This window comes from Sceloporus occidentalis, unplaced genomic scaffold, assembly GCF_023333645.1.
Source record: "Sceloporus occidentalis isolate IW3139 unplaced genomic scaffold, rSceOcc1.0.p SCAF_74, whole genome shotgun sequence".
NCBI classification, from domain to species: domain Eukaryota; kingdom Metazoa; phylum Chordata; class Lepidosauria; order Squamata; family Phrynosomatidae; genus Sceloporus; species Sceloporus occidentalis.
In genome coordinates, this window is record NW_028317054.1 from 2,475,843 (window position 1) to 2,502,497 (window position 26,655).

At 36.7% G+C, this 26,655-nt stretch overlaps 1 protein-coding gene across 3 annotated transcripts; it reads left to right on the forward strand.

Moving 5' to 3' along the window:
• Positions 1 to 2,336: 2,336 nt before the first annotated feature.
• On the forward strand, positions 2,337 to 26,655 carry LOC149285947 (glutamate decarboxylase 1). Of its 3 annotated transcripts, XM_089494746.1 has the most exons (16): positions 2,337 to 2,406; positions 6,712 to 6,774; positions 13,302 to 13,463; positions 14,372 to 14,614; positions 15,748 to 15,838; positions 18,502 to 18,614; positions 19,124 to 19,239; positions 20,210 to 20,289; positions 20,489 to 20,543; positions 21,323 to 21,439; positions 21,524 to 21,588; positions 23,306 to 23,384; positions 24,399 to 24,548; positions 25,146 to 25,253; positions 25,530 to 25,619; positions 26,482 to 26,655. In XM_089494746.1, the coding sequence occupies exons 1-16, from the start codon at positions 2,337 to 2,339 to the stop codon at positions 26,653 to 26,655; spliced, it is 1,776 nt and encodes a 591-aa protein (XP_089350872.1). The 3 variants fall into 3 exon arrangements, with proteins under 3 accessions (XP_089350872.1, XP_089350873.1, XP_089350874.1); XM_089494747.1 differs by lacking the exon at positions 25,146 to 25,253; XM_089494748.1 differs by lacking the exon at positions 21,323 to 21,439.

Here is a 26,655-nt window from a genome sequence, read left to right on the forward strand (position 1 = left end):
AAAATGATATATCTTTTTTTAATCTGAACACTGGCGCCCCCTCGTGTCCGTTTACAAGATCGGTTTGTATGAAATCCTGTTTCTAAGTCCCTTCCATAAGGAACAGACCTGTTGAATTCTGCAGCATTCTGGAACATATTAAAGAAATACAAAATTATTCTTTAGAGATCTTGGGGTGTCATAAAATCCTTTTTTTTATTTTATATATGATCTTGACTATAATATCCAGCCAGATGGCTGAGCCTCATGACAGTCATTGTTCACTGAAGATAGAATGTCGTAGGTAGTGTGAGGGGGGGTTCCGATTTGGCTCTTGCAAGGAAAGGGTTAATGCAATCCCGGTTACGTTGTGTTGTTTCACTGGAGTGTAACAGTAGAGATATAGGTTAAGGAGCTACACCCACTCTCATCACGACCACCCACCCACCCCCACTCGCTACACGCCCCACAGCAACATTCAACATTTCTAAAAATTGCGCTGCGTGCGTAGCTGCTTTTTTTTAATGCCGTGTCCTTTTCTGGGGGCATTTTCGTGATATGATTTTATAATCGCCCTATAAAAGCTCCGGGCGGACGGGGATCCGTGTGAATAAGTCCCGTTAGCCTTTGGCGGCGCTGACCATGCGGACTGGGCGCAGCGAGTGTTGCGGTCGATATTCTATACCGGAGCAGAAGGCGTGTAACTGACTGATGCTGAGCATCTACTGCTCCTCCACGTCCCAAACTGCAAGGACAAGTACCTGAGGAGCACACGGGGACAATCCTGGTTCCTTTATGACATTCGGACGTCTTTCCTCTCTGGAGTTTTTATAAATTAAAACTGAAGATCTGGAGCAAGAGTGGATCGGAACACCTGCAAGTACATAGCAGGTGAGTATATATATATATATGTGTGTGTGTATATATATATATATCTTTTGTTTATATATATATAATCCAATGGAGCAATCATAATAATGGATCATTGAATATCATCTATGCACAATATAATTAATGCTGATATATATATATATATATGTATATATATATTTATATATGTATACATATATATGTAAATATATATTCAAGAATATAATGCATTATATAAATTACAATACATATATATATATATATATATACACATTAATATATCTAATGCATTATTTTTTTTACACACACTATATATATATATATATATATACATATATATATATGGTATGATTTTGTGTATATACATATATATACTTTGTATATATATATGTATATACAAAGTATATATATGTATATATATGTATATATTTAAGTTTACTGGAATTGGGTAAAGGAGAAGATTTATTGCTATAACCTGTTACACCATTCTCTATATCACAAGAAGTCTCTTTCTATTATTCCAAGGAGGAGGTTTAAGACGTAATTTTAATATATTACTCGTTTTATCTCAACATCGTGCGAATCTGGTTCGAAAGATAACTCTAATTACCGAACGAATGTTTTAATTTGGTTAATTGCCTTTGGGGGGGGGGGTTGGTGAGAATAATGCAGTTCGTGTGAATTGATGGATCAGTTTATCAAAGCAGTCATCGGATTGTGTTTACTAGCTGGTTAGTTGTCTAATTAATAATGGCTGCTGGTGACCTGGTTATAATTTCCCCAAATGCCATTAAACTGTTAGTGAGAATTGTCAAGTCCCAGTCTCTATTTGAAACGAATAATATATACAAGGTGCAATAAACCGGACTACGATGCCCCTTACGCAAATTAGATGTTGATAAATGCCCTATTTTGTTTTTGTTTTAGTTATTTTTTTATCTTTTTCTGTATTCTATAAGTATACGACCCCTGCCCCATTTTTCAAGTCATTTGGCTGATGGTTTCGGATTTTTAATGTATCTCAGACAAGCCTGACACAAGTCATTATGGAGTGTCTATTGAAATAATTACTGGAGAATTCATGGTCTACTGATACGGTTTATTCCACACAGGGCAGAGAGAGAGAGAGAGCTAAGACACAAATAAGACAATAATTTCACTCTCTGGTTTCCAGACTGAGCCCCCTTGTTACCCTTCTCCATAAAACTACCAGTGTCTCTCTCCTGCCTAACAAGCTACAGAGATGTTCTTCTTGACTTGGAATCAAAAGGAAGTGTTGAGAACATGTTCTGGATTCTGATGGTTGCTGCTGAGCTATAGTGTGTCATTCCAGTTCAGGAGGGCTGGTGGTGTCCACAGTCTGAGATCTTCTGCTCTAAAAGTGCAATCATTCTTTATTTGAGGTGGATCAACACACCTTGACCAGGAGGAAACGATTCTGAGCACCTGAGAAGACCATCAACCTAAAGGATTGCTTCACTGGAGAGATGGCATCTTCTTCCCCACCTTCTTCTAGTGCCAACCAGGACACCAACCCAACCAATTTACGACCCACAAGTAGGAATATATTTGCATTTGTCTGATTAAATGTGTGTTTGTGTCATTTTGAACATTTATCTCATGCTCACACACCTGTCCCACTTAATAATAAACTGTCTATGGATATTTGTGAGATATGATGTTTACAGCATGATGTACTTCGAATTAGATATATTATGGGGGATTTTTAGCGTTTTTATCAGACGCAGTTTGAATTCGTTACTCTTACACTTTGGAGATTTAGAACAACCTCTAATCAGCCTGCATTTTGGGGATAATTGCAGCTATTCAGGATGTAATTGCTATGTGTTTGAGGTCTGCTATTGTCTAGAGAGGGGTGTGAAGGGGTTAAACACAGTGCCTGCACTGCCTGGCAATCTGATGTATTTAAGTCGATCCAAAAGAAGGGGAAAATGAAATAAATAAAAATGGGATGTAGATGACATAATCAGCAGAGACAACGAGCAGAGAGGCAGAGAGAATAAGGCAGGCAGCCAGTCTTACCCCACAAGTTCTGGGAGCTTTGAAGCTTGAAAGAGCTATTATTGTGATTATGGAAAGTGAATGGGATGGAGGGATGGAGAATTCTGATAGACACAGGCTTAGGTTCTTTTCTTTCCCCACCATCACCAGAGATCATGTCAGAGAACATCAAACTGCCTTAAACAATGACATGATGTGACTCAATATAGGTCAGTTTTTGCCATCAGGCAACATTAACTAAGGGACATAAATGACCCAGGCAAAAAAAAATGTTCTTCCAGTTCCTTCTATTCAATGACATTTACTGTGATAGACAATAACACGACAATGGGGGTAATTCATGTGTATCCTCCAGTTTTAATAACTTGGTCTATCGAGGGTTAATGTTTATGTGTCATTTTCATAATGCCTAAGGTATGACTCCATGTAGGAGCAAATGCATATATCTTAGACTTAGCAGAGGAGGGAACTGTATATTGAAAGCACTGACACTGAAAGGATTAATCATAATTGTATATATTTGGGTAGTTAGATTAAATGCCATTGAGTGACCCCAAGGCTAGTGATGGTATATATGGTTTACTATATATATATATATATATATATATATATATATATATATATATATATATATATATATATATATATATATACTGTGTGGGGATATATATATATATATATATATGGAATGCTATCTATCTACTCTTCAGACCTCTGTCCCTGGGCTTCTCATGTGATCCTCACAGCCTTCTAGCCCCTGCCAGTCCTCTAATTGCAGCCTCCCTCCTCTGGAGCCACCTCCCCACACACCTGCCTGCTTTTATCCTCTTTGTTTTATCTCCATTAGGATAGTTGTAGAGCATTGAATTACCTCTGTTTTGTTTTATTGCTTAGAGTGTGTGCTTTAATGTCCCTAAATATTTATTTTATGATATATTTACATTTAAGTTGGTGACCTCTGTAACCTTTTCGTTTTCTGTTAAATTCCAAATGATCTCCAGATGATTAATCTAAATGATTACTCCAGGACTGATGATCTAATTTAAAAAAAGCACAACGTACATGATGTGAAACTGTACAATACGTAGATTTATCGAAAAACACCTGCTACATGCCTTTTTTTTTAAAGGGGCAAGGTACATGGCAGCTATGACGCCATTGACGTCATTTTATATATTATCAAGTTAAGTGATCCTCTAGTTACTTAGTTTTCTCAAACGTAAGATTAGCCGACACGGTTATATTATTATCACGGTTCTACGTGTATATTAATATTGGTGTCCTAGTTCTTACTCTACTACAGAATCCGCTCCACTTCAAACATAACTCACCAAATAAGAGTCAATGTTGGAAAATATTTAACATGGCACTCCTTGGGGGAGCCTGCCACAGGAGCCCTACTACAATTAAAATTATTAATTTACAATATCATTATTTACATTATTATAAGTTCAATAGTGTAATACACATAATAATGCCATCCACATGGAGGGTAATATTATAGATTATATTTATTATTATATATATAATATATAATATATCCAGCTGGGCATAGAACAAATAGAATAAAACCCAGGCATACAAAAGAGAACACACCCAATAACAAAACAAACACTATGTATTGTATAAGGGCTTTAGCTGTACAATAACAGAGTAACTTCTTTTGTGGAAGACCAGGTGCTTCTGTGTTTACAGTCTTGTTCTGGTCTGGGTTCAAATGTGAGTTTTGTTTCTAGGATAAAGCAGATGAAATAGATCATATAATGTATTGTTCCCACTGGCAGTTACCTCACTAATATTAGTGTATAAGAGAGTACTCTGTTACCTTTGTTAAAATCATAATATAAAAAGGGATATTACATTATAGATTCAGTATATATATATATATATATATATGTATGTATGCGTGTGGATATATACCGTATTTATATGTGTGTGTAGATATATATGTCTGTATGTATATATATGTCTGTATATATATATATATATATATATATATATATATATATATATATACCCATGCATATATTTCATATATTTGTGCCGTGGATATGGTCACCGTGGGAGAGTCCAGATAAAATCAGAGGGAAGGAATGGCATGAAAGGGCAAATTGAAAAGATAATGACGAGCGACTAACACGGGGGATCGATAGCAATGGGCAGTTCGGATAATCTATTGTGCTGTATTTTCCAAAGACATGCATAACATTAAAAGAGACGGCTTCTTTAAATAACCCTGCTGTCTGTCTGTAGGGGCTTCTCAGAGGTAACAGAGGGGATCCGAGGAAAGTGCATTCATTACAATGATCTGTAATGCTTGGCACAAGCACAAAGCATTTAGGAGAGAGGGAGAGATAGAGAGATGAGAGGGAGAGAGAGAGAAAAGGGAAAAAGAGAGAAAAGAGGAGAGAGTACAAGACAGCAGACTGGGGGGTGATGTGGGGGGTTAATAAAAGAAAAGGCGGAGTGGGTACATTTGGAGAGTAGGGTGTTTTCACCGAGAGGAGAGAGTAGCAGGTAATGGGGTAATATGTTCAGTTTCGGTTGATAATCTCGATGTCTGGGATATTCTACACATTTTACATTTTATCTTTATATCAATAATGTAACATTCTCAGGTATATAACATGCTTATTGAACATAAAATGAATATTAGTTGAATTAAATAGTCCTTTAAATTAAAAAAATATTTCATACGAATACAATCGAAAAAGGGAGTTATTCAGTAAATCTATTTGATCTCATCGAGTCCTTTAATTCCCTGCAGCCAGGTGTCCTGTACGGGCTGGCAGGGAAGGGGTTACCCTGGGGCTTATTGGAAAGATAGAGGGTCCGAGGTGGGGCTCAGATGTGTTCCCAGAATGTCATCCCCCAGCCTATTCCGCCGTAACCGAGAGATCCCGACCAGGCAGATAATTCCGATTTCTCAGTCAATTAATTCTTGCAATTCTTCATGGCCCCATTCCATGGCAGCTCCTGAAACTCATATTATTACCAATTATTGCATACAGCCATGGGTCCAGAAGGATCTCACCAATTGGGTTATAGGCTACGTTTCATATCTATCTATCCATCTATCTATCATCTATCTTTCTATCTATCCATATCTAAGCAAAACGAATATATCTATATATATATATATATATATATATATATATATATATATATATATATATATATATATATATATATATATACATACATACATATATATTCCCCCTGCCCCCAGCAGCAGAGTCTAGCCCCAGGCAGCAGTGTGTGACAGATCGCCCCTAAACTATACATCGTGTGATAAAATGTGTAACAATACTAAACATGCTCCGACCATGACAGCTACTGGAATAGATTCCAATTATACGGGATGGACACGAAATATACGAAACCGAAAGGCTTTTGTTTTATGTTATTAATCCGGTACCCAGAGTACTTCAATTTTATGACTCTTGCATATTCGTATAAATAATACTATTCTATATATATTGTTCTTAATATTATTATTAGTATTGTTATTAGTATTATTATTTTTATTATTATTATTATTATTGTTTATTATTATTGCTAATATTATTAATAGTAGTATTATGAGTATTATCACCATTGTGATAATTGTTATAACTAGTAGTAAATGCAAAAACTACTACTAGTAGTAGTGGGAATAATAGTAGTTGTAGTAGCATTAGTAATGAAAAATAAAAAAAGTTTTATTGTTATAACGCATATTTTTATTATTATAGCATATGACAGCAATCATACATAATTATTTTTGGTTTGGGATTTGTAATAAATTGTAATTGCATCCATTATTTTTGCGTCATTTCAATTCCTTGTGTTTCTTTGTAGCCTATGACACTTGGTGTGATGTGGCACATGGATGCACCAAGAAACTGGGACTGAAGATATGCGGTAGGTGCAAAACCCACTGGAATGTATTACCGGTTTATGGAAATACCCGCTTGTGTCACCAATTAAACATCACTTATCTCAATGTATTATCATCTCAAAGTATTACTTATGTGAGGCAGGCAGAGGCAGAATTAGTTGTGAAATACCGAATATTGTACTGAACAAAATCATTAATGTTCTAAGGATCTAATGCAATTAATCACATAGACTGAAATACACCATATTCAGGGAAGAATAATCTCTGTAAATTTGAAGGCAATTTTAAAATTAAACTACAGCGCCCCCTTGTGGAAACAATATGCAATATTTCAAAAAGTGATACTTTAAAGACCCTGCTGTTATTTTTTGTTCATTTTTGCATATAAGAATGGAATCATGAAATCGATTATATCGTTAATATAAAATCTAATCTAATTGACTACGTTTGTTTATTTAATTAATTAATTTAAAATGTAATCTAAAATTCTAACTTGTATGTATATATGTTACAAATATATATGTATATATTCATGACTCAGAACACCTAGCCAGTAGAACGAATTTTACTAGATTTCTAAAAATTCCACATTAAAGGCATATTTATTATTGAGGTCTTGTCTTTTTAAAATTTATATTTAATTCTAAATTCCAAATTAATTGTATATTTCAATAAGTCCTACTTGAAATTCAGGAAAATTGCATTTTGTTGAACATATGTTTGTTTCAGACAGGTTAGAAACATCTACATTAATAGTCACAATGTAAAAAGTTTAATTATTATTTTTGGCATGGTTACAGAATAAAAATATCACATTTGGAGATTAATTAAATAGATTTAATTAAATTAATTAATATGACAATGCCACTTATACATACAACTATTATTTAAAGTGTGATCATTAATAACATTACTATTAAACATGTTAAATTAACCTGTTATGTTTCAGATAAGTGAATTCCCATTTATTAAGTCCCTTCCAGTATCTAGTTTTCACAATTATCAATAGGCTATATATCTATATTCGGTTTAATGTGAAAATACTGCTTCCACAATAAAACGATTCATCACCATTTTATATTTTTATTAAACCTTAATAATGTAACCAATGTAGCAAAATATAGTAAGTAAGAGCACAGTTATGTGTTTTTAATGTGTAGGAACAAATTATTTAACCTTATACTTGATGATCAGATGAATCATATATCACAGCTACAAAAATACTGCTTATTTCTACGAAAATATTTCTTTTTTAATATTCTGCTCAATTTCTGAGAACAGGTTCATAGGGGGAATGAAAAATATGATGTTTGCTAAACGTGCTCAAATAGGGAAATGATGGGGGTCTTGCAACTGGAAAGGGTTAATGTTATTAATTGCCCCATTGATTTGATTGTCCCTGAAGGATGTGGATGGCTGTGGAGGCACCAGATTTACCCCTCTGTTCAATGTGTCAAAACTGTTGAAGCTTATCTGCCTACAAAACACTGATCCTCTGGAAACTAAGATTAATGAGAAGCCCATTATAGAAGATCTGGTTTGGAGAGATAGGATTTGAAAAGGACCTCCTGATCACATACAGCATTTAACCATTTAAGTCCCACATCTTTAGAAACCTAGCACAGACTGACTTTAGGTTTTATAGAAAAGATCATTTGCACGCATATTTCCATGTTACCTTTGTAAATCATATTTAGAACATATTACACTGGAAACACTGAATCAAAGTGGTGGTAGCAACCAAATAGATGTGATTGGAAATAAGTATCCTTTCAGCATTTAACATGATGGTTCAGGAGATGTGATTGTAACAGTGAATTTTGTGGGGTTTATAAATACCATCTGGGATGGGTTTGATAGACCATTTTGTTAACAGCCCTTCTACTGTCTGTAGCCTGGGTTTTTTTCCCATTATCTTTTTTTAATTTAGTAGGGCAAGCAGAATGGATACATTAATGCACCACTGCACATGGAGAGCAGATTGCACTTTATGGTAGCCATCCTAAAATAGGGAGAGAGCAGACTTACTGGGGAAGTGCTGGATCACTGGCACACTCAAAGGATGAATATACACTCAGCTGGGGAGTGCACAATGTAGACTGAGCACAGTGGGGGTGAGCATATGAAACGTAACAGTCTATGTGATGGAGTAAGGAAAACTCTCAGTGAGAAAGCACACAGGGTCTTTCAAAAAAGAGACATTTCCTTGGAAGGTGGGTGTCAATAAAGACCCCAAATACATCACTGGATAAAGCATGGATAAAGCATGTTCAACAGTAACTCTTTCAGCACTAATGCACAATGAATCAAGATTAAATATAAAGACCATACTAATTTAAAAAAAGAGCTAAGGGTTCAATCAGAGTTGCACAAATGTTATGTTCCTGCTTATTTCTCCACCTTCTAGCCTCATTATTTTTTGGGTGAGGCAGAGTGGTATTGGATGGAACTAGTATTTATTCACCTCCAGCTGTACCTGTGAAAATGACACACCTGACCTATTCTCCTTTATAGAAAACCTAGTCCTGTGTTCTTTCATGCCTCATAATGCATTGTCTATCTAACCATTGGCTGGCTGGACTGGAGGTTGTAGCACGGCACCAGGTAGACCACAGGAACTGACCTACATCTGCATCTGTGTATTGGGACAAAACATTTTCATTTAACCATTTCAGTGCTTTTAATGTATTTTTTTCCCTGAGTTGTTTGTGTCCTTCACGAACATTTAGTTTTGTATTGAAAAGGTGTCAAGCATTTGATGGAAACGTACATATGCGTGCAACAATACAATGACACTAAAGTGTCCATAACACGTGGATCTGCTTTGCTGTTGTTGGGCTGCAATTAGTCCATTCGACTTTACAGAGCAATCAGAATTTGCTTCATTGAAAATCCACACATAAGCATTAAGATCCTTTAAGAGAAAAGTGCAGAAAGTGAATGAATGGATGAATGAATGGGTCCATATTAACAATTAAAAATGGAATTCCAGTTCTCATTCAATATTTAATTGTATGCATTTTCTTGTAATAAAGAATTAAATCCCTACCTTGTAGAGAGATCATTATGTCTTTATCATGTCATATATTGTTCGGTAATCTGGTAGGGCCCACCTGGAGTTTTTACCAAATCAGAGACCGCTACCTGTTACTTAGGGGCATAATTAGTATACTTTATGTTGAATTATTATCACAGATACATTTTCCTCCAATGTTCCATATGGTCTTATCTTTTGTATGCAAAGTGATGGGTATTGCCCAGTAACATTCATTAAAAGGGGTTGCATAGGCAGGAATAGTTTACCTTAGGAAGACTAGACAAGTACCAGGGGCTGCTATTGAAGGCAACATAGTAACATAGTAACATAGTTCATAAGGTTGAAAAAAGACCAAAGTCCATCAAGTTCAACCTATATACATATTGTGTCCCTACTGTGTTGATCCAGAGGAAGGCAAAAAAACCCTTATGAAGCAGATGCCAGGAACTGTTGATGGTTGAACATTTGCTACAGATGGAGTAGTAAGACATGACAATAAGCTGACCCTCTTGCAATAAAATCTACATCAAGAATACATTTTTGAACCACATTCCTTAAAAGGAAATCATTAATATTGTTCTATATTTAGAAAAAAAATGTATTCATAATTAAATAATACATTGAATCGAAACGCCTACAAAAATGAAACTGATGAAACAGGACAGGCAACCTCCACTGATCCTTTTGTCTATGACCTAGGACAAGTAAGATCATCCAGAAAGAGGAGACATCATCATATTGTTCAATATACTAGCCAAGTCTAGGGATGTTTTTCCAGAATTGGACATAATATCTGCATTCAGGGAGGAGATGGACAGTTTTAGTCCTATGTAACAGTGAATCCAATGTGGACCTATATGCTTTTATGGTAAATGCAATCAATATATAATCTGCTTTCATGTTTTTTATCTGGGTCTGGCATTTAATCACAATCAGCTTGACATACAAGTCCCTAAGTGTCCTTCATCAACAGCAAATGTGTCATAACATATTTGCTAAAGGTCAACCTGAAAATCTGCACAGAAATCCAGTAAAATGTGTAAATGCCTGCAAGCAATTTTTAAGTAAAGGGCATTTTTAACCTTTCCTCAAGCATAGGAAGACCCTTCACCTAACTGTAATTATGTACTAGAACTACAGTATTTTTAAAGGGGCAGAATAAAACAAGAAGGCTCGCTCAAACAACTGCCTTACACAGTATGAATACCTGGGATCTTTCTTGATGAATATCCTTAATATATTAGCAATATAATAACCTTAATTATATTGGCATCAAGATTGCATGCAACATCTAGTCAATAGTGGCAACTCAATCATTTTATTACTCAGGTACAAGGTGGTACAAAGGGTCAATGGGTAGTTGGGTTCTAGGGCTTTTTATTCCTGAATAGGAAATTTGTTCCAGTACTGGATCCTTCTTCTGTTTCTTGGTGGGCTCTACATGATGTGTATTATAGGTGATGCTATGTTGGTTACAATACAGAGTTGTGTTCCAACTGCGCCCTTACGAAAAATTACTGCAGTTTTTCTGAAGTAATACTGCTGTTTTTTGGACATGAAAAAACTGCAATACTGCACTTTTAGTGCAGTATTACTGCACATTTACTGCAGTTGTACTGCATTTGTACTTCAAGGTACTGCGGTTTTACTGCACATTTACTGCACTTTTTTTTTTATATTGCAAACCTACAGTTGTACTTTAATGTACTGCAGCTTTATTGCATTTATACTTCCGTACAAAAATAACTGCAGTACAACTGCAGTACAGTGAAGTACAAATGCAGTACAACTGCAGTAAATGTGCAGTAATACTGCACTAAAAGTGCAGTATTGCAGTTTTTTCATGTCCAAAAAACAGCAGTATTACTTCAGAAAAACTGCAGTAATTTTTTCGTAAGGGCGGTCTCTGGCTTCTGTATAATGGGCCAATTTATATGGGCTAAAGATTGCCCTTGCAAACACATATCTTTATAGAAATGTGTCTTTACACTCCATGTACCCATGTGGGGATATGCACAAAACAATGGAGTAAAAAGACAGCTGTAAGTTTGTGAATGTCAGTGAGAATGGATGAATGAAGAGAGAATGAGAATGAATGTAAGGTAATTGGTCAATATATAATACAGGGTATATATATATATACACACACAGGTATACATATATATATATATATATGCTATATATGTTACATTATTTTGTATGTAGTAACATAATAACATGAACACACATATGTACTTTGCAGAGAACTGTTTCCATGGATACAGAGGAATGTAGCTGCAGGATACTTAGTAAATTAACATATGCTTTTAATGTGCAATTCAATTAATTTTCTTAATGTGAATCACCATGTCACGGTGTGTGGTTTAGATAGTAAAAAAAAGGAGAATATTATCTTCATTTGGTTGCCTAGTAACTGCATGTTACATTATTCCGGGCAGATCTCCGTCCAGAAGGTGGGAGGTCACCTAATGGGTCTGAATGGGATTGCAATGATTGTAGAGCAGCAGACAATAGGTGAGAGGAATTAGACGTCCCTGTCGAGTGGGAGCCGTAATCACATTTTTATAGTTACAGCCTGTGAAGGGCAATGTGACATGTTCAAGGTCAACAGAATATTGACACAGTGGCATCCTTAGGTATCAAGCATGATCAATTTACTAGAATTACAATTAGCATAATTTTCCTAGAGACTACGTCAGGGTGTTTAATACTCAATTATTTAACACACTTGTAATATTCTTCTATTCTGTAATAGTTAAACATGTTCATACTAACATGATAAAGAAAATTATTTTCTTTTATTTGCTTTTCATTGAAATATGAATTAGCACCAAACATAATGCGACAATAGAAGGATTTTTATAAAGAATAATATTACTGATAATTGGATATCATTTAACCTTCTGGTGCTGTAACTTTTACTAGCAATGCATGGAATTGCACAGTCCTTATATCAAGTAACACATATTGTGATTGTGTATTTTCTATAGGGGAGGATGTAAAATAAGGTCATGGTTCTTATTTAGGTAGTTATGGAACACTGTAAACTTATGTTTTATTGTTTATTCTTTAGGAGTTAGCAACAGGATATCAAGTGAAAGTGGCTGTCTCATTAATCATACATCACTTCACCCCCTATCTGGCTGCTAGGTCCATAAACTTTGCCTCCGGGCTGTAATAGAATTGATTCATCCCGAACTGCTTCCCAGTAGCTGACTAGCGAAGTGGAATCTGTCTGATCAACTTAATAAGAATTTAGCACCGCATCAAATAATGGAGAGTCATTTTTTTCTTGCATGGCTGGATTCCTATCACCCTTATTTTTAGCTGATGTCACTTTGAGCTCGTCCTCCTGGGACTAGATACTGACCATAAATAGTCCTTCTGCTGTCCTTTTTACTAGTAGTTTGTGGAATAATCTTTGACTTCACATATTGTTGTAAGCTTGATATCGCACCATGCTGAACGGCGAGAAGTCCATAGCATTGACTTGCTCTCATTTTAACAATATAGGTTTCCTGCAAAGGAACAACAGTTTGGAAGACAAAAGCAGGAATGTGAGCTCCTTCAAAGAGAGACAATCTTCAAAGAACCTTCTGGTCTGTGAGAACATTGAGAAAGATTCCTCCATGTTCCATCGTGCTGAAACTGACTTCTCCAATCTTTATGCCAGAGGTAAGAGTCCATCGGGCAAACTCTGCCTAATTAAGATGCCCAAAGCTTTCCTTCAGAAAGTAAAATCTGTAGAGATTGTAATAATAACACGCTTTATTTTATGCATTTATGAAAGTTTGTTACGAGAATAGATTATAGGTTATGGATAGATTGTGAAAACTCTTAAAGACACACCAATCAAAAGCTTCTCTCTGAAGATTGAGTTGATGAATGTGTTAGCAAATTCACATAATCAAATGTTTGCCGCTATTTCTAAAATAGTTAAGCAACCATAACATTTTAAAGCCAGATGCTGACCTCAGATTCTACCAAATTAGAATTATTGTAATTAATTAATTAATTAATTTCTAGATTGTAAACTCAGGGCCTTCATTATCTGTTGTTTCTGTAAATCTGCATTGTACTACCTGTTATGTCCTGTTTACCAGTTGTGTAGCACTGTATATAATGGTACTATTTAAATCACTCAATGTATAGTAATAATAATAAAAATCAATACTAATAATATTATTATTAAAAATATGATGATGAAGAAGAAGAGATATTCCCTCGCATTAATTAAAGTATCTGAAAATAGTTCTAAACAGGAGGGTATTACAATAGTTATAAAATGCTATATTATTACATAAATATTAAATGGCTGTTTAATGCATAGTTTTAGTAAACCTCATAAACCGGGGGCAAGAAGAGATTACTCAGAGAAAGATGGGTCATTCCAAACGATGAACTGCTACAGCTATCGAGATGATACGGATAGCACACTTAAGATTGTCCAGACAATTTGTAGTCTTCTTGTCTCAGTTATATATAAAGGTCCTAATACCTGGCAGATGCCCGTTACTTGGCGATCCATCTCCTGCACTCAGATTAAGTGAGGGCACACTATTAATTGGTCATTTGTTCCATAGATTTACTGCCTGCCAAGAATGGAGAGGAGTTTACCATGCAATTCCTGTTGGAGGTCGTCGACATTCTCTTGAACTACGTAAAGAAAACATTTGACAGATCCACCAAAGTACTAGACTTTCATCATCCACACCAGCTTTTGGAAGGGATAGAAGGTTTCAATCTGGAGCTGTCTGACAATCCAGAGTCTTTGGAGCAAATCTTGGTGGATTGTAGGGATACCCTGAAATATGGGGTGAGAACAGGTAATACTTCCAGGTCACATCATGTGTATTTCTTTATTTCATGATTTTATCAAAAATTCAGCACATGCTGTATAATGTGTATTTTTTTGTAATATTGTGAGTAGGTGATCCCTGGCTTCTGGCTCATTGGTGAAATAGCGCTTGCACAAGAACACAGAGCGAAGGCATTCTGTATATCACGATCTTTTATATTTTATAGATATCTATTTCATATTTGATTATATTTCATCTCATATTATAAAATACTATTATAAGATGAATATTTGACTCCAGCAATAGACAACTTCCTTTTTTAAACGTTTTGCCAAAAAGATTTGCCATTCACATAAAACACAAACCCATAAGAATCGCAGGGGAGACATATCATTAGGCTGAATGGCAGTGGATTTAAAGTGATTCTACTTTCAATACACCGGAGGCTCCAATATAACGGCTATTGGTGGGCCATGAAGCGTGCACTTTCATTTGGAGCCGGCCTGAAAGTACAGTCATGTGTTCATTTCCCTCTTTATGGATAATCTGCTGCAGCCACACACATAATGTCTAGTCTACTACATCTTAATGAAAATGATCTCAATATGCTAAATCCAAGCCCTATATGACAAATAATTTAAGAGTAATGTTCCTGAAGGGAGGCAAGAAAAGCCATATAGTCTTATTGTGTTTATAAAATGTTCTAATTCATCAGTGAGCCTTTACTTAGACACTTTGTATTCAGAAGCTTCATTCTTTATAAAAGACGTTACATTTTATAAAGATTTGGTAATGTTTGAGGTACAACTTCCACAAAGCTTATTCGTATGATCCAGAATGATAGGGAGACGTACACATACCTTTTTTCATTAGATGGGTTGATTCATTCATTAGCGTTCGCAATTACATGTACACAATCTTTAAAAACTACTAGTCACCATGTCCTGGTTAAATAGCACATTTTAGACAACCTGTGAAATGAAGCCATTTCCACTGCTGCACCATATAGAAAATTGGACATTGGACAGTTGGGCTATTACCCCAAAAGGGTCTGAGCTCTTCCTGACTTTGGAGATCTGTGGGTTGTTGGCCAAGTACGTATGGTTTGGAAGTCACCTGTCAAACTTTACATCAGGTGATGCAAGATGTCTGTTTTTCAGGTCACCCTCGCTTCTTCAACCAGCTTTCAACTGGCCTGGATATTATTGGTTTGGCCGGTGAATGGCTGACATCCACTGCTAACACAAATATGTGAGTATTACAAGATACATTCTCTGTAACATCTGGCATTAAGCTATTTGTTTAGTAATATTTCTCTGTTTAAGAAAAAATAAATCTTTAGATGGTGCACAGACATGATAATAGAACATTATGTATGTAGCAAATCCTTGCTTGGACCACCTCCCAATGACCAACACGTATTAATATAGAATATCTATTCCGGTTTATTACAATATGTTGGCTCATAAATAGCAATTACCATTATTTTAGGAAAGTGTAGGAATGCCATGTGGTGGAAAGGGTTGAGAGGGTACATAGTAAGTATGAAGTGGTAACTGTAATGGCCGTTACCTTTAGCATCGAACCATATAGATGAAAGTCTTGACGTATATGTGTATCACTCATGGTTTGGTTGCAGATCCACATACCGTACATTCAGCTGCATCCCATAAAACATTATGGTGGTGTAGTGGTAAGTAAGTAAAAGAGTGTTAGTATGAGTGGGGGGGGTTACGGCACAACATGGGTTCTATGCCCCACAGTCAAGTGACATTTATTAAATTAATCTTACGACTGTTCATGAACAGTTTTTAATTAATTGATCTTATCAATGTTGGTGCATCAGCAGAGCTCAACCCAAATAATTTATAAATTGCTGCCTTGTTACAAATGGCCAGAATTTCTTTATAGAATCAAATACAGAACGTGGTTATAGTAATAAATTAGAGACAAATGGGACTGCCAGCATTCAGTATGCTCCATTAGATTGTGTTAAGTGCTGAATAAATAGCAGTTTCGCTAAAACTAGGGCATAGTTTGAAGGTTTTTCTTTTTTTTTTCTCTCTCTTTTTAATCATTACTTTTTATTTCAGTCTAATAAACACCTTGATTATGTTTGACAGAAAAATGTATTGTACGATATAAATAAGTAGCCAGCCACTCAGACAAAACTGCTGCTGGCCATTTGAAATTGTATATTGATCTGTGCATCATCTGGAAAGAAAACAGATTTAAATATGAATATGAGGTATGCGAGGCTGTCGTATTGCTCTTTTAATGAGGGCTGCTTATGTAAAGGCAGGCTGGAGACGAGCATTTAAAAACCAAAATAATAATTTATGTTCTTTATTAGAACCGGTCCCATTGATGGTTATGGCTGTGATTGATGGGTCCAATAATCTCCCTGGTCCCTTCCCCAGCTAGCCTACCTTATCTATGCAGCATCGCAGGGGTTAACGGAAGCGAGTTAAAAGTCTGTACGAACGACCAATAAAGTCAATGTACAGACCTTTAACTGTTGGAGCAGGGAGACCAGTGGTCTCTGCCGGGCCAAGTTGCGTCACCAGGATTTTAAAAGTCTGTACGCGCAACTCTATTGGTCGGCCGGAAGCAGGGGGCTCCTCTGACTTCAACCAATGAAATACAGGTGTACTCCTTTGGTTGATGGCAGTGGAGGCCCCTGCAGGCGACCAATAGAGTTGCTCGTACGGACATTTAAAATCCTGGCCCCAAAGCTGCTGCATAGTCCGTACCGGCACCTCTTTGACCATCCTTACTCTAGGGGAACATTTTTTTATTTCTTTAATGAAAGGTGAGTCCAGAAGGTGTCAGTGATCTCCTCCTTTGGGAACGCCCCGCGAATGTCATTCCGAATAAAAAAGCCCCCCCCCGAATTTTGTTCGATCCGAACAGCCGTCAAAAACGAAACTAAAATTTTATCCAACGCTCCCCTTGCACATGTCTATTCTGTATGCTTATGATGGGTCAAAAGTGACAAATCACCTCCACCATGGTTAAAGAATCAAAAAAGTTATGTCTTGTGTCTTTGCTTGTATCAAAATTTTGCAAAAACAATAATCAGGCTTGGTCTGCACAATTTACCATTAAAGTACAGGCATCTCACGTAAGAATGAAACCAATATATGTGTAATGGTTTCAGACCAGCTGAGATGAAGGTCCAATAACACTTGGGATGTAAGCTTGCAACAGCTCTTCCTCCGTCATTATGTCTTAACCTATGTTCATGTTACTATATGTTGTATATCGTCAACTTTAGTGATATAATTAATTCTCTATCCTATTGCAATAGCACCACAGACAGCAAAGAGTGATTAAAGTGGGCCAAAATGTTTAGGGCGCTTCTCTTATACACTCTATTACGGCTCATTCCATTCAGTGGTTCCTCTTCCCGTCAAGCGGAAATTCCAGTTGACTTCACTTTTGCTTTTAGTTTTTTTGTCACGGGTAATTAGAAAATCATCATTTATAATTACCCCTGACAGATATTGACTTAATGATATTGTTGAAACAAAGTTGTCCTTGGGGGGTTTTTACATGCACAGGCTACATAAATAATTGTATTTGGGTTTTTAAAAGACGACATTCAATGGAACTAATTATGTTGTGTTGTTCGTTGTAAAGACATAGACCCTTTTTGTTTTTCATACGGACGATGTGTTGCTTTACAAATTAAAAAACGAAATCAATCACAGGATACGTAGATGTAAGTTTGAGTTTAGAGTCGAGTAATTAGATGCTCCCAACATACTTTTATTACATGTTTCTTATACAGAAATACAGAATATTACCTGGGTACCAAAGCAGTGCAGTTAGATTTAACCCCATTTAGTTGTTTTTTTTCTAGTAAAAGATATTTATCTCACATGGGCTCACGCTGTGCTTCCCTTGTTTAGGTTTACGTATGAGATCGCTCCTGTGTTTGTCCTTATGGAACAAATCACACTACGGAAAATGCGTGAAATCATTGGATGGTCCGAAAAGGAAGGAGATGGGATATTTTCTCCCGGTAAGTTCTCTGACCTACTAAGGTGTCTCCATTATTGGTGGAAGAGAAGAGTCGCATATTATCCAAGCTCTCAATCTGAAAGCTAGACAGATGCAAACTTTGATTATTTGGATCCCAAAGTAAAGTTTTGTTAATATTATATATTTTTCAAGGTTGGCTCAAATGTTAGGAATGATATTAAATGTGACCAGTCTTTGAGACTTTATTCAATGGGAGATATTTGTTTTATCCAAAACGGTTTGGAGGATACAAATTATCAGGAAAACTGGGGAATTCAATATGTATCACTTGGAGAAAAGAAGAGAGAGAGAGGATGTGATAGAAACATTTAAAGACGTTTACCAAAGCGCAGGGGGGGGGGGAGTTTATTTCATAGGAGGAGAAATGTTCGAACAAGAGCTCATAATCTGAAACTAGAGGGTCAGCGGTTTAGATGTAATGAAAGGGGGTTTTAATTATTGAGAGTGATAGATAAACTTAATGTTCCCCCATCTTCCATCTGATTCCAGGAGGAGCTATATCCAACATGTACAGTATTATGTGTGCGCGCTACAAATACTTCCCTGAAGTCAAAACCAAAGGAATGGCTGCTGTCCCCAAACTGGTGATCTTTACCTCAGAACATGTACGTTGAATTACAACTTTAAGATGACGTCAGCCAATGACAATTTGTCTAACACTATGTGCATTCGGCATTAGTTTAGCCAATGATAATGCGGATAATAACAGCGGATCTTTATAGATCACAAAAGAAAGGTTTCCCTCTCATTTTTTTAAATGTGAGAATGAAATAATATATATTTTATGTAATTAATATTATATTATAGATTTAGTGGGTGGAACATAGAGAGGAAATAGGCAGATTATGGCCAAAAATGGACATAGTGAATCAAAAGGGGAGGAGCATGGCTAGAAATGGACAAATTATAGGCAGGAGGGGGTGGAGTTACTTTAAAGCCTAGTGTTCCTCACTTTTATAATAGGCATTTACAGTTTTAGAGCAACTTTTCATACCAGAAAGTACCATATCTTGACCAAATATAACTTCTTCTTAAAAATTTGCATGGTAAAGATGGATATAAATGTCAGACCAGACAACTTTACCCTTATAATAACCTATACAAATGGCACATGATGCAAACATACTAACTTCCCCGCTCCTGGCACCAGGGAACTACAGCAAGCACCACGTTGCACGCAGGCCAACCATCTATACATCCTATACAACCCACCACCTATATTGCTTTTATTATTATTGCATTGTACCCAATATGGGTTCTGTATGCATAGTTGTCTGGGCTCCTGGTAGTTGGTTCTCCTGCAGGACATAGTTGGACATAAGTCCTGCCAATTCGGGATATCAGCAGCCATGAGAATGGGATGTGCGTTGAGCGTTAAGGGATGTTTGCGTGAGGATGTATGTGCTTTCTCTTGTACAGTTGCAGGTGACATGACATAATTTACAGACATATCTTAAAGTCGTTGTTTTACTCAAAAAAAGAATGTGTTTGTGATCAAATACACTGCAAAAAAAATCACATCTTCAGGGTCAAGAAAACTGGAGATTTCCATGAAATATTGATACTGTTTTACAGAGTCACTACTCCATGAAAAAAGCAGGAGCTGCGCTTGGATTTGGGACTGAAAACGTGATCCTGGTAAAATGCAATGAGAGGTAAGGATCGCACAGCTCTGTTATATGCAATGCGTTGGAGCATGACATTTGTTGTATTGTGCAGAAGGTGCGGCTTCTCGCTATGTGTCAGATGTTAATGGCCTGTTAATGATATTCCAATGAATTATGCCCTCTGCAACCATCTCCATGTTCCGTATTTATTTAATTTCACACATGTTCCTTTTAACAATAATTACAGAGGGAAGATCATTCCGGCTGATTTGGAAGCAAAAATCCTTGAAGCTAAACAAAAGGTGCAAATTTATTGTTCTGTCTTTCAAATTTCACTGAAAACTTAAAAAAACTCTATTGTCTAATTTTTCCTAAAATACATTAGAGACAACAGGATTTGTTTGTACATATTTACAAAATGTAAAGCTACCACCAGGCCCAGACTGGCCATCTGGCATACCAGGCTAATGCCCGGTAGGCTGCTGGCCATGGACTCCTTGAGGAGCAGATCGGGTGCTGCAGTGTGTGGCCGATGACTGGATATGTCCAGCCACGCACTGCGTTAGCATAAAAACATAATATCCAGCCGTCAGCCGCACTTACATCATCAGGCTATTGGCAGAGCTGCCTCGTCAGCGTCATGACGGCCCTGGCTACCACTATGGTCTGCACCCTTACAGGGCTTGCCCCCATCATGTAGGTGATTTGAAGGCTCTCTAGTATGTTCCATCGGTTCTTTTTGGCCCTTTGTTTTGAGATGAAAGCACTCTTTCTTTGCCTACCTCCTGAATTAGGTATAGACTGAAAAAACCTTCAGTCTGTAGTGTGTTGGAAGGAGAGCTGGGGGGGGTGGGTCAGAGAAGATAGTTAAAAATGGCCATTCCAGTATAAAGGTGAACCCAAGGGAAATGCATGGAGAATTAAACCACTTGGGGTGGGAGTCCATCAATATACTCACATACTGCTTTTTTTGGGTAGTACCCTAAACATGTGAATCTTATTAAAAGCAGCAAAATATGAATATGCATTGTTCAATCTAATTTAAACTAAGTATATATAACTTAAAATATGTATGCTACAGGGGTACGTTCCACTCTATGTGAATGCGACAGCTGGAACAACGGTATATGGAGCATTTGACCCAATACACGAAATAGCAGATGTATGTGAAAAGTACAACCTTTGGCTTCATGTCGATGTAAGTAGCCGATCTGCATTATGGTCAATGTTACATTAGAATGTACTGGAGAATGACCAAATATTTATTTTCTCTTTGCCATAGGCTGCATGGGGAGGTGGACTTCTGATGTCCAGAAAACATCGCCATAAACTGAATGGAATAGAGAGGTACATACCTAGTGGAGATATTTATCAACTTTGTACTCACTTAAAAAAAATGGCTTTTGCTCCAATTTTAGTTGTTTCATGTAAAATAGAATGTTGCTGTGTAATGAGACCCTTGTCATTTCATAATGAATTCCCGTAAGATAAATGGTGATTGGTAATCAATTCCAACAAACTGAATGATGCAAAACCCAGATAAGTAGAAAACTTTTGAAGTTCCTTTGCAAAGCACCACATTCACTTGTAAAGCGTTCTTTAGAAATGTTTGATTAGAGTGTTTAAGGAGGCAAGCTAGTGTGTAAGGACCACAACGGCTTCTGTATGTACACAAGCATGATAGTCACCAATCTATTTTATCTATATTTATAACTATATGATATATATTATGTGTAAAAATATAGATAGAATTGAGTTTTTTATATTTTATATTGGGCCAATGTAGAAAAAGATCTAAAGCTGCATAAACCTTTGGGACTTCATGGGTCTGTTTTTCAGGTGGACTTCCAGAGAGGCTTCTGAGGCCCCCAAAAATGGAATGATAGATGGATAGATGGATAGATAGATAGATAGATAGATAGATATTTCTATATTGATGACTTACTTGTTAATACAAGTATTCTCATTAGTATGTATTGATTAGACAGAAGCTGACATCATTAACCCAATGCGACTCCTGTTTCCATTCCCCCTGGCAGCCAACTGTGATGTGACCTCTTTATTTGCCCCACTGAAATTCAACAAAAAAAAAACATCTGTGGAAATAAGGCTGCGCTGAATACAAACAAGAGATTGTCTATTGCTTTAAACGTCACACAGTCATTGTACTTGAGTGCTCAAGGCAAGGCGCAATCAGAACAAGTTCTTCTATGTTGTATGAAAAATGCACATTGTTTTTAAGCTTTCCAATGCCCCCGGCTTTAGAAAAAACTTTTTTTTAAGGACTTGACATAACCGGGCTATGAAGCACAATCTGGCCAACTGCTCACATAATACTTTCAGATATAGGTTAGAAATGGCCTGAATATCAAGACAGAACATTTCATTGTATATTCAAGAGAACCACTGCTCTTGGACTTCAATGAAGATACAGAAGACAAAACAAAGATATTTATGAACCATTAGTTGAAAGAGAGATATTGTAGCTAAAATAAATTATTTAGACTATTATAGCCTTTGAACTGCTGATGGAAGAAATCACGATAAAAAAAATGTACAACCTATAGGAGACAAGAGATTTTGTATTGCATTAGAACAGCATACAGCCATTACTAGGCTAGCGTGTTAAAGCTGCTTTATCTCATGCGAACTACAAACATGGTGTACAGCCAATAAGAGACAAGCATGGCAATACATTCTGTATCATATAGAACAGTATAGGGCCAAAGGAGAACAAACACCACACTGATACTATGTTGCATTAGAACATGGCGTACAGCCTATTGGGTACAAGAATGGCAGATATTCTATATACCTTTAATTGTACATGTTCAAAAATGTCTAACCCCCATTCGATACACAGACTATACCATTTCCATAGTTCTCCTTTGCAGTCAGTTGTGGAAATAGTCTGCATCAAACCAAGTTACACATCCTGTAGAATGCCCACATTGATGAGTTTAGAATGGGAAAAGCCATACATGAGTTGCTACTGTATATTATTCTATGTGTTATCAGCTTCCAGCAAAAATGAATAGATATTCTCATGACGTTTTGTTCATAGAGCTGACTCTGTCACTTGGAATCCACACAAAATGATGGGTGTTCTTCTCCAATGCTCTGCAATTCTCTTAAGGGAAAAGGTAAAACCAGTAGATATGATTAATATCTAATATCATAAATGAGTTCTGATGGCATTAAACTGGGGGGGGTTATGGAGAGAAAGCAATTCTAGTACAAAGCTTGTTATGTTGATATGTATTGCTAATTATATATAACATAGTGTTTTAGACATGTATAAGGGACTTGCGGGCCACATCTGGTCCAATGGCAGCCTTTTGAAATCCTCGCTTAATGCCGATGCATTGCTCACAGCTTCAGCATTGGATGGTATAGCTGACATTTATTCCTTGTCTGTTAAGGGCTCCGGTTATCTGATAAGGTCAAAAACTCTTATCAGATTCTATTAACCTGCTTCATTTAAATGAGAACCTTACAGTCAAAACAGATCTGGAGCACCACAAATAAGCCGCAAAGTGACAGGTTAACAGAACGGATACATGTAAATAAATAGTGAGCAGAAACATTGAACAATGTTACATAAACAAGTCATTTAAATCAAACTTGTATTATTATTGCAAATTCGCTTGTGCTGTTACAATAGGGGGACAGTGAAAATTAATAATAATGTTAAAACTGATACAATTGGACAATAAGATTGACACACATTAAGGTATACTGGTACTAAATGAGAAGAGAGTCTCACAGTGGAGACAACATTTTTAAAATTTCCACAGTTTCTGCTGAAAGAATGCCATGGTAACCACACAAATGCCCTTGCCAATTAACCCCCTTTTATCACTCTGAGCTAGACGTGTTAGTTTTCTTTAACCCTCATTTAACAAGTAAGAATGGGGTAAATTGACCCATATACATACATAATGAAGAGCGTTCCTACCCTTTTGTCATTCCTTAAATGTTAGGAATGTTAAATTCCTAACATTTTTCATTCCTTAAATCACCTACAACTCACTCTTTATTGGATATATATATATATATATATATATATATATATATATACATGGTGTATATGCACATATATATTTTATATATAGTATATATTATATGTGAGAAAACATGCTGTTGTTTTACCATAGGGTATTCTCCAAGGTTGCAATCAGATGTGTGCAGGGTACCTCTTTCAGCAAGACAAGCAGTACGACATATCATATGACACCGGAGATAAGGCAATACAGTGCGGACGCCATGTGGATATTTTCAAATTCTGGCTGATGTGGAAAGCAAAGGTAAGAACTCTACCATCACGGCACATCTTTACAAAGAAACGTAAGCACGTGTTATTTAAAACACTCTCGTTTTTCAGATAAATGTCGTTTTACAAGTTAGGTGATATTCGGCTTGCTTAATTATTAGTTCTTTAGTTTTATCAGTTATATACCTATTTATATTCACAGTTATATAATATGTACATAGGTGGAACTTCCCAGGCTAGACTACCCAGAGCTCAATGTCTTGGTTTTCCGGCCCTTTTTCTAGGAGGGGTTAATACGGTGTTAACACTAACAGCAGCTTTGGCACCTGGATTTTAGAGGTCCGTAAGAGCGACTCTATTGGAGGTTCCTCTGGCATCAATGAAGGACAGCTACTCTTTATTGGTTGCTACCAGATGAGCCCCCTGGCTGCAACCAATAGAGTCGCTCTTACAGAATCCTGGCGCCGAAGCCATTGGTCTCCCCAGGCCAAGTTGCTCCGAAGTGTACCTTGCCCTACCCTTTGCCAGGGGGACTAAAATCCCTGTTCCTTCCAGGCCAAGTTGCTCAGAGCAGTTGTCTCAGACTCAGTTGTTGTGATAAATAATCTTCCTCTGCATCATTCCCAAACAGGGCACGGTAGGATTCGAAGCACAGATCAACAAATGTTTGGAGCTTGCAGAGTATCTGTACTCCAAGGTCAACAATCGAGAAGAATTTGAAATGGTCTTCAAAGGAGAGGTAACTTCAGATGTACATTTTTTTACATTGAGGAGTGACAACTCATTATAAATATTACAAAATTGTATCGTGAATTATATGATGTGTAATTTAATCATGCATTATTATATATGTATCAGTTACATCTGGATAAAATAGTCTTTGGTGGTTTCATATAATGTGTGAATAAGGTGAATTTTAGCATTTAAAAGGGGTTTTCCCTACTAGTATGTGAATCCCTAAAGTAAAATAAACGTTCTTTGAGTCATTTACATTTTTATGACTTTTGCTTTTCAGCCTGAACACACAAATGTCTGCTTCTGGTACATCCCTCCAAGTCTCAGGGGTATCCCCGACTCTGAAGAGAGGCAGCAGAATCTGCACAGGGTAAGACATTTGATTTTGAATTGGATACTTACATGAAATTAAATAACTGAACTAATCAAGCAAATCAAATACCGATAATTATTGATTGGATCAGATTTGCATTCTTGTTTCTGGTTATTGTGCAGTTTAAATTATTAAGGAATTATCTGTTATTATTTCTGCGACCCTGGAAGAATATACATGTACAACTGTGCTCAGGCATCGTTTGACTTTTTTCCCATTAAAGCTGAAAAGCAGAATAGAGCGCAGTTAGCTACGTTGTGGTGTAGGTTTGCCATGGCACGGTAACACAACCTGCTGAAATAAACAGGATAAAAAGAACTCAAGTAACAATTATTCAGAATGATTTTAATCTAATTCGCTCTGCACCCACATTTTTAAGATATCATATTGAGAGCAAATCATATGTCTAATCAGAGCAGACCATTGTCCCATCACATCCAGGACAGTTGGTAGATATGTGATTTGTCCTAAGGAAATGCCATGTGTCCTTGTGTATTGAGCTCTGGGTCATTGATATCTGGCTGAATAACAAACCGAGTTTAAGTAAATGTGGGTGTCACAACCATCATCACCGACGAGCACTCACTGTGGAAGTTCTTCAACCCCAAAACAAGAGGTTGAGCTAAGGGGACAGGGATTTAGGCAATCCCAACAGTGAGGAGGCTCAGGTGTAGACCGGTAAAGTTCGGTACTGAATGTTATAGGCAAAGCACCAGTGGATCCAGGTAAACTGCAGACAGGAGCTACAGGATGGCAGGGGTTAATACAGGATGGATAGATAGACACCGACCGGTTTTGTACACTAAAAGGGTAATCATTTCCCAATATCTCATGCTTTTATTTCTTTCTATCTTTAAAGGTTGCTCCGAAAATTAAAGCTCTAATGATGGAATCAGGGACAACAATGGTGGGATACCAACCTCAGGGGGATAAAGCCAACTTTTTCCGAATGGTGATCTCCAACCCGGCGGCCACTAAGTCAGATATCGACTTTCTTATTGAAGAAATTGAGAGATTGGGGCAGGATTTGTAA

What these genes read in the sequence shown, in the direction of transcription:
- LOC149285947 (XM_089494746.1), top strand. Translation starts at nt 2,337, where the DNA reads ATGGCATCTTCTTCCCCACCTTCTTCTAGTGCCAACCAGGACACCAAC. An exon ending in TCCACTGCTAACACAAATAT is followed by an intron (nt 15,839 to 18,501) that starts GTGAGTATTACA and finishes TCCCTTGTTTAG; the next exon opens with GTTTACGTATGAGATCGCTC. An exon ending in AAATGGTCTTCAAAGGAGAG is followed by an intron (nt 25,254 to 25,529) that starts GTAACTTCAGAT and finishes TTTGCTTTTCAG; the next exon opens with CCTGAACACACAAATGTCTG.